Here is a 12,570-nt window from a genome sequence, read left to right as displayed (position 1 = left end):
ATGCTCACACACAACAGTCATGTTTAAGCCAGTGCATAGAGAAGATAAAAGCACTTATGGTAGTTGCAAATGTTAACAAGTCCATACAACTTGCACAGTTTAGCAATGAGTCCATAGAAAAAGAAGAGAGTAAGAGTAGAAACACGTAAGCAAAACCAAAAAAAAGATGACCTTCCAACCGTATAAAATCCACATAACAGTTATAGTAAAAAGACATCAGTGGAAAATACTCAACTCAGTCCCCAACACCCAACAGGCAAATAAGACCAGAAAAGACAAGCCTTTGGCAGACAATTTAAAAAGTCTAAATACGGCATTACATTTCTAAATAATCCACAAAATATATTATATGACATATTCATATTAAATACTGGGTAACCAACTCTGCAGATCTGATGCTAACACACTAGCCAATGAGAGCAAAATGTAGCAAGCTAAAGGAACGCTGGTGTATCACTATGTCGTGCTTCAAAAACAGTGCTGTGGAATGCCACACATCATCTATGGAGCAAAACGAAGTTCTCTAGTTTCTCTGGGATATGCCCTGCATAGCATATGTTATGATTCACTATTACACGAGCAGCAAGACACTGCAAAGTAGTATGATTTATGGGCTGGATTAAATTCTTTGCTATTTCCTTCTCATCCAGCAAATCACTAGCTGTTTGTTTACATGAGTTTGTGGCATCGAAATGTGAACCTGACTTGATAAGAAGATTCATGATGTCTGGATGGTTGTTCAGTGCAGCAATGTGCAATGGACTGTTGTTATCAGAGTCTCTGACATTTACATCAGCACCACATTCCACCAGGATAGCAGTGACTTGTAAAGAGGGGAATTTACAAACTGGGTAACGACCAACACACGTAGTATTATTGTCGACAGCAAGGTGAAGTGGACTGAAGTTATTCTTTCCTCTAGGCTGAAGCTTAAGAAACTTGTAAATAGTTTGTTTCTTAAAATGTTCCTGTTCTGAGCTGCAAGGTACTTTCTCCAACAAGCAAATTAAATGCAAGATGATGGAAAGGGCTTTGTTCAGCTGTACTGGATCAGGAAGACACTGGGTTTGCTTCATGGCCCGTTCTATTTCAAGAACGCTTTTGCACAGTATACCCATTAGATCATCAAAAGTGACAGTAGTGCCTAGCAGGCCTTTTGCCCTATCCTGAAGCATGAAGGAGAAAAGTTCAGCAAATGACAGCAAACTGCTGGCTGTCATAGGGCTCAGCGGATCTAGATTGCTCTGCTGCATGTCCAAAGCATACTTCCATAAATTGATGCAACGCTTGAAGTTTCCGGAGTCTGCATACACAGCCCCTCTGTATCTAATATAGTAGGATGTATCTGGATGAGAAGGGCCAAGAATACGTTCTCTAATTAATAACGCTTGCATTCTCATTTCATCTGGGTCTGCAATAAGATTTTCTAGCTCTTCTGAGCTGTTTACCTCTTTAGCATAATCATAAGCCATAATCAGTGTTTGTGGCACAGGTTTGCTGAGGATATTAGTCCTATCACTGTATCTCATTTCCATAGCTCTTTTCCAGTATTTCAAAGCACCAAGCAGATCTCTCTTTTTGTCCACAAATGTTGCTCCTAGAAGTTCCAGGGCATTTATGCGCTCAGCCTTACTAGTCTGTACATGCTGGGTCAGAAAGTCCACTATATTTGTGTGGCCTGTCACACTGGCTGACAGAAGGGGAGTCATTCCATAACCATCCTTTTCCATTTTAGCACAATACTTGAGAAGCATCTTCATTATCTCCAAACTTCCAGATTCTGCACAGTCATGTAGTGCTGTATTTCCTGCAAGAGAAAAAACACAATTACACAAATCATATCAAATTAGAGTCCAAATCTCACCATGTGACTAGTTAAAAAAAAAAGTGAAAATCCCCCAAATATTAATGGTTTTAAAATAGCTTTTGCTTCCCCATTTATGTACTATGAAAGCAAGCCAGGCAATTATAACAATAGAAGTGCTTGATATGATTATCTGAAACACAGATTTAAGAAAAACCCCCAAACCAGAATTACTACATAAAAGTACAGGAATTGGCAATTCCTTTGTATCAAAAGTCAAACAAATAGGACAGGAGACCACTTTGATTGGACAGAAAACTCCTCTTGTAGCTCTGGAGGAAAAAGAAATTGTGCGCTATCTGGAAAAATGGTCAGATTTTGCAGGAATTGGAAAGAGCTGTGATTCATATACGCAGGGGATAAGATGCAAAAGGTCAAAGCTCAATCAGAGTTGAAACTGACCAGTATTGTGTCAGACAACAAGAAGCGTTTTTAAAGTACACTAATAGCAAGAGGAGATCTAAATAAAATATTTCTTTAAGATGATTATCTGACTATTAAGGGTGAAGAAGTGCAGAGGCACTCAATGCTTTCCTTTGCTCAGTCTTTAGTACTATAGATAAACTACCATCTGCCCAGTCCCCAGATTTAGAGGATGACTTCAGGAATAGCAACTTCCCATTTGTTTAGACACTTCTCAGGGACTAGCTGTAGCAGTTCACAGTTCGTAAGTCTACAGTATCTGATGGGATTCACCAGAGTACTGAGGAAGCTGATGTTTGTTATGGCACTACCCCTCTCCATCAGCTACTAAAGGTCTTGGGAGTCTGGGGAGGTCCCTACTGAACAGAAGCTAACCAGTGTTATTTTATTTTACAAGAAGGGAAAGAGGGATTACCCAGAAACCTACAGACCTGTTAGTCTCACCTCAGCACTCAGAAAAAATATGGAGAAGATTATCCTGAATGCTGGTGTAAAGCATTTAAAGGACAATGCAATCATTAGGTACCATCAGCTTGGGTTGACAAAGGAAAAGTTGTTTTAACTAGTTAGATATCTTTCTGGAATAATACCCATCCAGTAGATGAGGGGAAGACAGTGTATGCAGGATTTTTGCCTTTTTTGTCTTCCATATTGTTCCCCACAACATCCTTGTGGACAAGTTATCCAACTGTGGAATGACTAGAGTCATGGTGCACTGGATGTAGCAGAGCTCAAAGGACTGCAGTGAATGGGGCTACCAAATTGAGCCAACACACTAATCAAATTCATACAAAAGGTGAGAAAAAGGTTATTTTCTAAAGCTTATGACTCAAGTTTTTGCAATTACACCAGTGTTAAGAACATACTTTGTCCCCTGAATCGTATTTTAAGTGCAAAATTCAAACATTTTAAGAAAAAAAACCCTAAAAAATAGTAGATTGCTTCTTTTATTGACAGTGAGCTTTGCTCTCAAAATACTCTTTTCTTGAAACATTTCTGAATAGTAGCCAATGATTTTACAGACATTTGCTAAGAAGTAAACTGAGGAAGACATCCCAACACAAAACGGCACATGAAACTACCTGTTAGATCAGGATTCATAAAGTTAAATCTAGTTCATACAAAGGGAAGTTATTTTCCACCTTTCTAATACCTCAGGCAATTTTTAACATTAATAGCATTAAGTCAGTTGTACGTCAGTCACACTACAATCTCTGTCTAGACTAACAAAATTTTCAATGGCAGGAGCGGAGATTTAAGCAAATTTAGGTGGATTGAAAGTTGGCAAATTTGGCATGCATAGCCTATCAACTATAATTCTGTCTCAATCTGACATCATAAACTAGAAAACTGTCAATATACCAACTGAGAAAGGACAAGACCTTGACATTCCTATGAGAGGAAGATGTCAAATGTAGGCCTATATACAAACTTACCAATACACACACACACATTTTATTCTTCTAGCTATGCTGTTGAAAGTTAAAATGAAACTACAGCAGTCAATCCTAAACTAAAGAATGCCTGGTCCCTCAGACTATCTTCAGTTCTGGATTTATTGATAAAGGCAAAACAAGATGTACATGGGTGTTGACTGAACCAGCAGTTAGCACAGCTGCTTCAGGGTGTACACAATTCCATACAATATCCTTCACGGCAGAGCTCTGCAACTGGCAGCTGTTTCTACCTTCAAGTAAATATCTTCTATATATTTAAAAAACAGTAACATTAAAGCATATTAAAGACAAATAAGCCAAAAGGCATCAGTAACATCTATTAATACATATTTTGCTACCTTTGACAACTGGAACAGTACTAGGTATGCATATTACATACTCCACATCCATTACCACGTAATGCTGCTTTTGACACCCTTTTATCAATTGCCAGGCATACACACTATGACTGGAAAAAAAATCCACACAAAATAAGCTTGGCCACAGTCCAGGTAAACTCAATCCAGGGGTCTGTATGCCATTAATTTACAATGCAGGTATGCAGAACTCCAAGGAATTTCACTGCTCTTTCCAACTGGATGCTCTAAATTTAAAACAATTTAGTTCTTTTTATTGATATTACAATTGCTGATTTCAGTTTAAACAGCCTATCAGAAGTAATTTTCAGTTATTTACACTACAGTAGCCCTTAGAATTAAATAACCACATCTTAAATTATGCAGTGTACAATCTAATAATGCAAGGCCATCACCACAAATTTATAGTGGCTGCACCTAACTGAAGTTTGATTGGATGGTACAGATACAGCAGTTGGAAGAATAGTTCATAAGGAACACAGGTTTCCACAGAAAAGTGCCTAGGAGTAGACAGACAGTTGAGAGGTACCAACTTAAAAAAAGAAGCCCAAACATAAACCCCAGCCTTAAGAAATAACACTGCCAGTGATCTATACCTAGCAAGTATCAACTGTTAAATGAGAGGAAGAGTTTGAAAGAAAACATGGGAGTGGCCTTAATGTGTAAATCAAAGGCTAAGCATTGGTCACAAATTAAGAGGTATTGAAGAGTTCAAATAAATAACAGCAAATCAACCACTATTCTGTGAATTAACTCATCCATTTCAAAACATTACATTGTCTATAGTATCACTATAGTAACAAACAGTAGCTGAACACAATTCAGCAGCTAATTCAATTTTTGTAGCATTATCTATTCAGTAACAAACTAAAAAATGTTTTATCTATTGCTGTATTATGAAGAAAAAAGGCCAACAAAAAGCAAAAGTAATTTGAAAGTCATTCTCTTTGATAACCAATTTTCCAAGAAACACATATGTTGGGTTTGGTCAAATTAAAGTAATTTTTTAAAGGTGGCAATGATTATTGCAATGTAAGTTGTATTTAATTTTTTAAAATCAATTTTAAATTGTAAAATGACCCTGAGGGATTAAATCACATATCAAAGATAGCTAGTGTTACCACAACATGAAAGGCTCCTCCTTGCACAGACAAGGAGCTGGACTGCAGATGGTTCTGGTAGTCCACTTCTCTGCTAAATATTAAGTGTCACTATATTGTACTGCTAATACTGCTTACAAACTGCTTCTATCTGTATAAAACTTTACTATTCACATTACCTAATAACTTCCTCTTATTAAAAATAGCAACCCCATCTCCAGTCCTCCCAAACCTTACAGATACAAAGTACAGGAAAAGGTATGGCTAGTTGGCATCGCATCTTCACATTTTGCTTTTTCGTTAACAGGACTCCATGAACATTCCAGAAACACTTCATGTATCACAAAACTAACTACCCAGTGTTTCCAAAAGCTTACTGGAGTGGGGGTGGGTATTCAAATTCATAAGGAGGACAGGCCTTTCTATGTCAGAAGCAAGTAATTCCCAAAATAGACTGATAGCTTGTGACAAGGCAATGAAAGAAAATGAAGCCATGACACAGAAAGTTATTTGACTAGATCTGCAACCAATTTAGTGCATCTACTTCCCAATACTTCCAAAATGCTTTCTCAAATTCCCACGTTGTAAAATTTGCATTAAAACTTAACACCAATCTGATTTTCTATCCAAGATCATTAAAAACAAAAGAAAAAAGTATTTTATTTAAATGACTGACCAGTGTGTAAAACTAAGCACCTGTATATATTTTTGAAGCCTTGCAAATGAATTGATCACTTTCATAAATTGAAATTTTTCATGTAACATTCATTTCTTTTTCTATCACAGTACTTGAAGTAATTCAGTCTTCCAAGAGTCTTTACTGATTCAAAAGTATTGCCAGATAGATACAAACATGGACAGTGTGCTGAAAGAAAACTGTTATACATCCTAACACGTAGTATGCATAACAAATAAAAATTAAATGTCTTTCATTCAAGAAACTAGCTAAAAAACACAAAGAACTGCTAACCTCAACAATTTTTATCAAATTTCCACATGCTGAGAGAATTGCTGTCTTGCTCACTGAAGTCTCTCATGAGAACTTGTATTATCAAGTTTACCAATTATTAAATGAATAACAGCTGTTAATGATTTAATTTCAACAAAAACTTTTCAGTTAGAATTAAACATAAACAGCATATTTAACTTACAGACATTCCTCCTGAAGTCCAGTTTCCACACACAGTCACACACAAAGTATCTACAACTTTTTCAGCGCCCTGTACCATGCAATACTTACAAAAAAAGGAGAAAAAAGTCAAGCACCCTCCCCCAAAAAAAAGATACAGCACACTTTTAGAGCAAGCGTTTATTCACAAGGAGAATTAAAAAAAAAACACAATAAAACAACAGCAAAAAACAACAACAACAAGCAGAAATAAAACCCAAGGACCTTTGTTTTGAGGTTATTTTACCCCCTTCCTGCCCCCTCAGTGCTCCTGTGAACCTTGGAAACCAGAAAAGACAAACACCCTTGGAGAAAAACAAACCTGTCAAGACTCCTTAATGTTTACTGCACAAGAAAATTAATTATTTTTAACATATACTAGACCACACTTGTCATGAAGGAAAGAGCATGACTCTCTCTAATCCCCTACTTCTGGGTCTGCCATGACTATAAAGACTTTTTCCCTTACCAGCAGGTTTAAGTGTTGCACCTTCCAGTAGCCCTTACAAAGAACAATACTTAAAATAGCACTAGGCCTTGATACAGTACCCACAGAAACAGAGGTTTGTATGCTTCTATACTTCCCAAAATGAGGAAACAAAGTCGACAAACTTTGTTTACCATATTATTTTACAAAACTATCAAATACTGTGCCAGAGGAATTTAATAATCACAGTATTTTTTTTAATGCAATCATACACTTCTGTGAATATCTCAAAAGACAACTGAGAGAATGTCTAGTCCAGCACTTCTTAGGAATTCTGATTTTCTAATATTCTGGAGGAGAAAAACCAGTCTTTAGGCTAGCCAATGAGTTTGTTAACAACAGAAGGCAGAAAAAAGTGGGTGAAAACCACTAACAAAACCACAGAAAACACTTTGAAGAGACAAACCACATACCAAGCCACTGAGCAATGGAAAGACTCACCAGCTATGTTCAGGTAAAACATCTGCCTTTCTAGCACGTATTTTGAAAAAAGGTGTTAAAATTCCCTTGCATTTGGCCCATCCTGGCTACCAGCACATGCATACTTTATCTATAATCTAACTCATTAATTGCTACAATAATGGATTTTTTCCCTTCCTTTCTGCAAATCTGGAGGAGGAGAAAAAAGTATAACACAAACTATTAAATTGTGCACTGGAAATTTTCAAAATGCAGTATCTTAGTTATCCTGTCTGGAATTGAAGCAGAAGTATAGGATTTTTCTACAATCAGGCTGAAGTAAAATTAGTTCTACTGCGGAACTTACATGAAATACTGTACTTCAAATGAAAAAATCAAACAAAGACAGCCCCAAAGATCCAACTCTGTAATCCGAAATCCCTAAAACAACTGACACTTGTATTATAAGAGTAAGCATTTCCCTGTCTATACATCACCAAATGAAGACTGCACAGAAATACATCAGTGAAACACTGTATTTGAGAACACAAGATCTGCTCTGAAAGTAATGGTAAGGTAGCACCACTCTAACAACAAATCACTGGCAGGCTTCATAATGCAGCAGACACATAACAAGTTCCTCATCTGGCACAGAGACAGAACTGTACTTCATCTGAGGTCTTAGTTCTGGGATTCCACCTTCTGAAAAGAAATGTGTTTCTGCTACTCTAATATTATCCACAACCTTCCTACTTTTAGGAACAGCATAGAAACTTGCCATCTGAGAGATCATTAACTATAAGTGAAACTCATTAAACTTTATTTTTAATTTGCAGTTTGTCAAACAAGTTGTTCTGCTGGTTTCAGCTGGAGTAGAGTTAATTTGCTGTGTTTTGGATTTGTGCTGAACACAAATAGGGTTGATAATACAGAGATGTTTTTGTGATTGCTGAGCAGGGCTCACCCAGAACCAAGACCTTTGCTGCTGTTTGTGCTGCCACACTGGTGAGGAAGTTGGGGGTGCATGAGAGGCTGGGAGGAGACACAGCTGGGACAGGTGACTCCATCCCACCAAAGGGATATTCCAGACTGTGTGACACCGTGCTCAGTACATAAAGGTGGGGGAAGAAAGAGAAAAGGGGGAACATTTGGAGTCATGGTAGTTGTCTTCACAAGTAGGCACTATATGTGATGGGGCCCTGTTTTCCTGGACACGGCTGAACACCTGCCTGGAATGGGAAGTGGTGAATTAATTCCTTGTTTTGTTTTGCTTGTGTGCTTTTGTTTTCCCTATTAAACTGTCTATATCTCAACCCACCAGTATTCTCTCCCTGGTCTCACTGGTTGGGAAGTGAGCAAGCTGCTGCCTGTGGCTTGGCTGCTGGCTGGCATTAAACCATGACAGTAGTACACTGTAGAAAGCTATGAATCAGAGACAGTGGTAAATTAATTCACTTTGTGAAGTATTGCTTAGGCTGCTTCCTATCTACGGATATCTTTGCTGTTTTCCACAATTACAAAATAATAAAACCCATCCATCCTTCTGACTGAACCTATCAGTTTGTCTCCATTGCTTACACTGTTCATATAATTTAAAATATTTTTTTAAAAAATGCTTTGCTTACTGTTTTGCAGCCTAAATCCAACATAGAAGTTTGGGCAAACTGTGAGAAAGTTCAGGTCTGCAAAGCAGTAGAAACAAATGCCACCAAAACTTGTACTATAAATTCAGAGCCATTGGTCATCTTTCACAGTTGAGGACTCATCTACCCAAACATTCTTCTTCAGCACCACCTACCATGCTATGCTGCCACACCTACACTTCACCTCACTCACCTCAATGTAGCATCTTACCTCACACACTCTGAAATCTTTATGAACATCTTAATTTCCTGGCTGTACCTTCTGTAACTTCTTCAATAACCTCTGAACTCCAACTTTCCATAGTCCAAAACACAGCTGCAGGATTCTGCATTTTAGAGGCAGGATTCCACCGTGTTTTCACCTATTCTTTCATACATTTAGATGCATGTGAATGTACCTATTATTTCCTGCCAAAGTATCCAGATTTTTCCCTGCAACTGTCAACACTTTGGAACATTTTCATATCTGTATGTACATGAGGTTTAAAAACATGTATTAAGTTCTACTTTACAATACGGAAGTCCAGTGGAAAAATCAAAATATACAGTTCAAGTAATTCTGTCCCCCACCCTCACAAAAGTTCTAAGAATAATATCTGAAAAACCACCTATAGTAATATCCCACAACAGCAACTCTACTGAAGTTACATAGTTCTGATCTTATAAGGAGCATTGCCATTTAAAGTGTGGCAATTTTTTATTTTTTTTAACATCTGTCATGGAACAATAGGCTTCTCTACACATGGTCCAGGAAGAGGCCTGTCTAAAAAGAGCTCACATATAAGGGCAGCAACAACTTCTACTAGTCAGGAGCAGAACACTCAGGTGCTCTATTAACTTCCTGCTACAAGCACAGGACACACTGTCAGCTATTTAGTACACAGCAGGGAGGAGTAAAAACTGAAAGTAATAAACAAGACTCTTTGAGGGGGAAGGTGATGATGTAGAATTAGTTCTGTAGGATTAATTTTAAAATCAAACAAAACTGAGGAAGTTACCTGCTGAATCTCAGCCACTGTTACAATATTTATGGCTACCAACTCTCCTCAGCTCTTCTGCCTTTCCAAAGATGACTTTCAGGGTTTATAGTACTTTTTTTCTTGCTTGCTTTAACTCACCACTGCTCATTCAGTAACTTCAGAGATCAGACTTCTTTAACATATCAAAAAGTATGCTCCTGTCCTACCAGAGCGGATTTCCACACATGACCAACGGATAGGTATTACATACACACATCCACGTGTGCACGTGACAGTTTGAAGTATAAAACGAGTTTTAATAAGCTGAACCATATCCAATCCAACTTCTTTAATCAAGGATCATTTATCTACCATAATAACCTTTGCTCATGTGCCTAGACACAAGTCACACAGACACAAAAAGCAGTAGAAAGGAATTAAGACAATAATTGACAGCACTGAGAAAACCCTCAGTCATTTAAACAAAGACAAAAAGCGCCAATTCACTACTAAAGCGAATAAAAAGGATGAGTAAGGTAAAACCTACTCCACCAACACAAAATGGGGGATAAAGAGAGCTGCAGAATTACATATTTTTCCCTATTAAACCAAACATTTAACAGCATTGCTTGGTTCAAACCTATCATATAAAAGGATACGTTTAAAACTAAAATCCAAGTTTTCAGCGCTTACACACATTATATTTAGCTTGCTATTCCCAGAACATTATTTAATAAAATGACATTTTTATCCTACCACAAGTCCATGATGATTCATAAGCAATCTCAAACTCTTACAAAGGAAGATTTATTTTGCTCTACCCACCTCCATGACAAATCTGTAGTTTAGCTTTCTTTACGTTAAACTCACATTTTTGCAAGATTTGCTGAAAAAAGGCATATTTACCCAAGAAGCTTTTCTCAAGGTTACTCTCATATTTGGTATTTACCAGTATCGTACAATAATCTAGACACAAAGGATATTTTAGCACAAATGACTGGGAGATACAGTATACAGTTACAAATATAATTAGCCTGAATAAGGCAGTAGAAGTATTATGATACAAAAAGAACTTCCAGCAGATTAGTTTATATATATGAAAAAACCCAAAATCTGCTAAAACATAATCCTGACTCAGTAAGATAAAAAATTAACTGTAACTTGCATGCTTTTCAGGCTATCACAACTAAATACAAGTCTGATATGCAACAAAACTTTTAGATGTCCAGCTGATTGTGATCACATGGGGAAAAATCCAGAAATCTCCACTTTGCGTGGTAAAGCCAGAGCAATTGTAAACAAGAGCAAACAGGCTGGAGACCTGTGGACCACTGGAAGTCCTTCTGTTGAGATCACAGTCACATGCATCTCCATTTCTTTAATCCTAATATATATTTTTGTCTACTAATACTAAAAAAGGTAAAAAATTACTTGGTAATTTGGAGGGAGGGGTGAAGAACAAAGTGGTTATTCATTTTCCAATGCAGAAAGTAATTTTTCTCCTTTTTCATATATTTCCTTAGACCAGCCTTACTGGCACAGATCAGTTTTATGTACAGCATACTTGATTTGCTAAGAAATAGTACAAAAACCAAGAACACGTGTTTGCTGAGTATGTTGCTAGACATACTCACCTACTATACAGTGGTTCTCAGCAAGTTTATTAGCTTTTAACACATGCATAAATGTGACATTTTAGATGACCAAGTCTTAAGAATTAGGGATTTCAGATTAAAATGTATGAATTTAAAACAAAATTTTATAATTCACATTAAAAAATAGTAAATTAAAAACAAAAAGTAAAAACATAGCTATAAACACTTTCTATCTTACCCTTTATGAGAACAGATGATTTTTTCTTTAATGTCAGACTCCTAAAGTAAATGAGCAACTTTACCTCTATTTACCACCAAGAAAGTGAAAAAACTAACTTACCTTTAACACTTTTTCTATTCACATCAGCTCCTTTTTCAAGTAAATACTGAGCAATTTCTTTGTGGCCTTTGTAACATGAGATCATCAAGCACGTATGCCCGTGACGGTTTGATACTTCCAGGTCTGCTTTGTGCTCCACAAGGTATTTGACTATTTCCAGGTGACCATCAAAACAGGCAGCTCTAAGTGGTGTCGAATTTGTCAGTGTCGTGTTGTTGACAGACGCACCATGATCCAACAGACACTGAACAACCTTCAAGTGGCCGGCGGCTGACGCTGCCCACAACGGCGGAGCCCCCTCGATGGTCTCACCATCAAAATTCACCGAGCCACCAACCTCTATCGAGGCAGAGCAATGGTCCAACAAGTATTCCACCATGTCGAGGTGACCATAGCGGGCTGCCATCAGAAGTGGTGTGGCACCATTGGTTTTTTCTGACATCAGTTGGGCCACCTCTTCCCTTGTTTTGCTCGCCAGTAGCTTGGAAAGGAGCCGCAGCTTGCCATCACGAGCTGCGTTGAAGACTGCTGTCTTTAGATCCATTTAGTCTGTACCTCTCTGCCGCCGGATGGATACACACCTGTTTTTTTCAGCCAAGAGTTTATTAGAAGTGCTTAGCCCAAACAGAATGTCCCCAGCTTCTTGTCAGATCAGTTGCATCCAGATAGGACAACATGGAGACTCCGAAGAGGGTCCTGAAGAAGCACAGGCTATGCTTATCACAAATCTGCAAAAGGAGAATTCTCGATGTTTTCACCTCCTACTTCGCAAACAAGCA

At 37.6% G+C, this 12,570-nt stretch overlaps 1 protein-coding gene across 1 annotated transcript; it reads right to left on the bottom strand.

Annotated features, from left to right (window-relative positions):
- Positions 1 to 426: 426 nt before the first annotated feature.
- Positions 427 to 12,335, bottom strand: FEM1C (fem-1 homolog C). Its single transcript, XM_062513668.1, has 2 exons — positions 11,792 to 12,335; positions 427 to 1,807 (listed from the first exon to the last, which is right to left on the bottom strand). Exons 1-2 carry the CDS (start codon positions 12,333 to 12,335, stop codon positions 498 to 500), a joined length of 1,854 nt encoding a protein of 617 aa, XP_062369652.1. The 3' UTR covers positions 427 to 497.
- Between the last annotated feature and the right edge of the window lie 235 nt (positions 12,336 to 12,570).

Source organism: Cinclus cinclus, chromosome Z (genome assembly GCF_963662255.1).
Source record: "Cinclus cinclus chromosome Z, bCinCin1.1, whole genome shotgun sequence".
Taxonomy (NCBI): domain Eukaryota; kingdom Metazoa; phylum Chordata; class Aves; order Passeriformes; family Cinclidae; genus Cinclus; species Cinclus cinclus.
The sequence above is the reverse complement of the archived record's forward strand: the minus strand, read 5'-3'. Positions and strand labels throughout refer to the sequence as shown.

Bases quoted from the DNA above. Each gene is read 5' to 3' on its own strand.
- FEM1C (XM_062513668.1), bottom strand. From the start codon at position 12,335: ATGGATCTAAAGACAGCAGTCTTCAACGCAGCTCGTGATGGCAAGCTG. The intron at 1,808-11,791 runs GTAAGTTAGTTT...TTTCTCTTGCAG, and splicing joins GAATAGAAAAAGTGTTAAAG to GAAATACAGCACTACATGAC.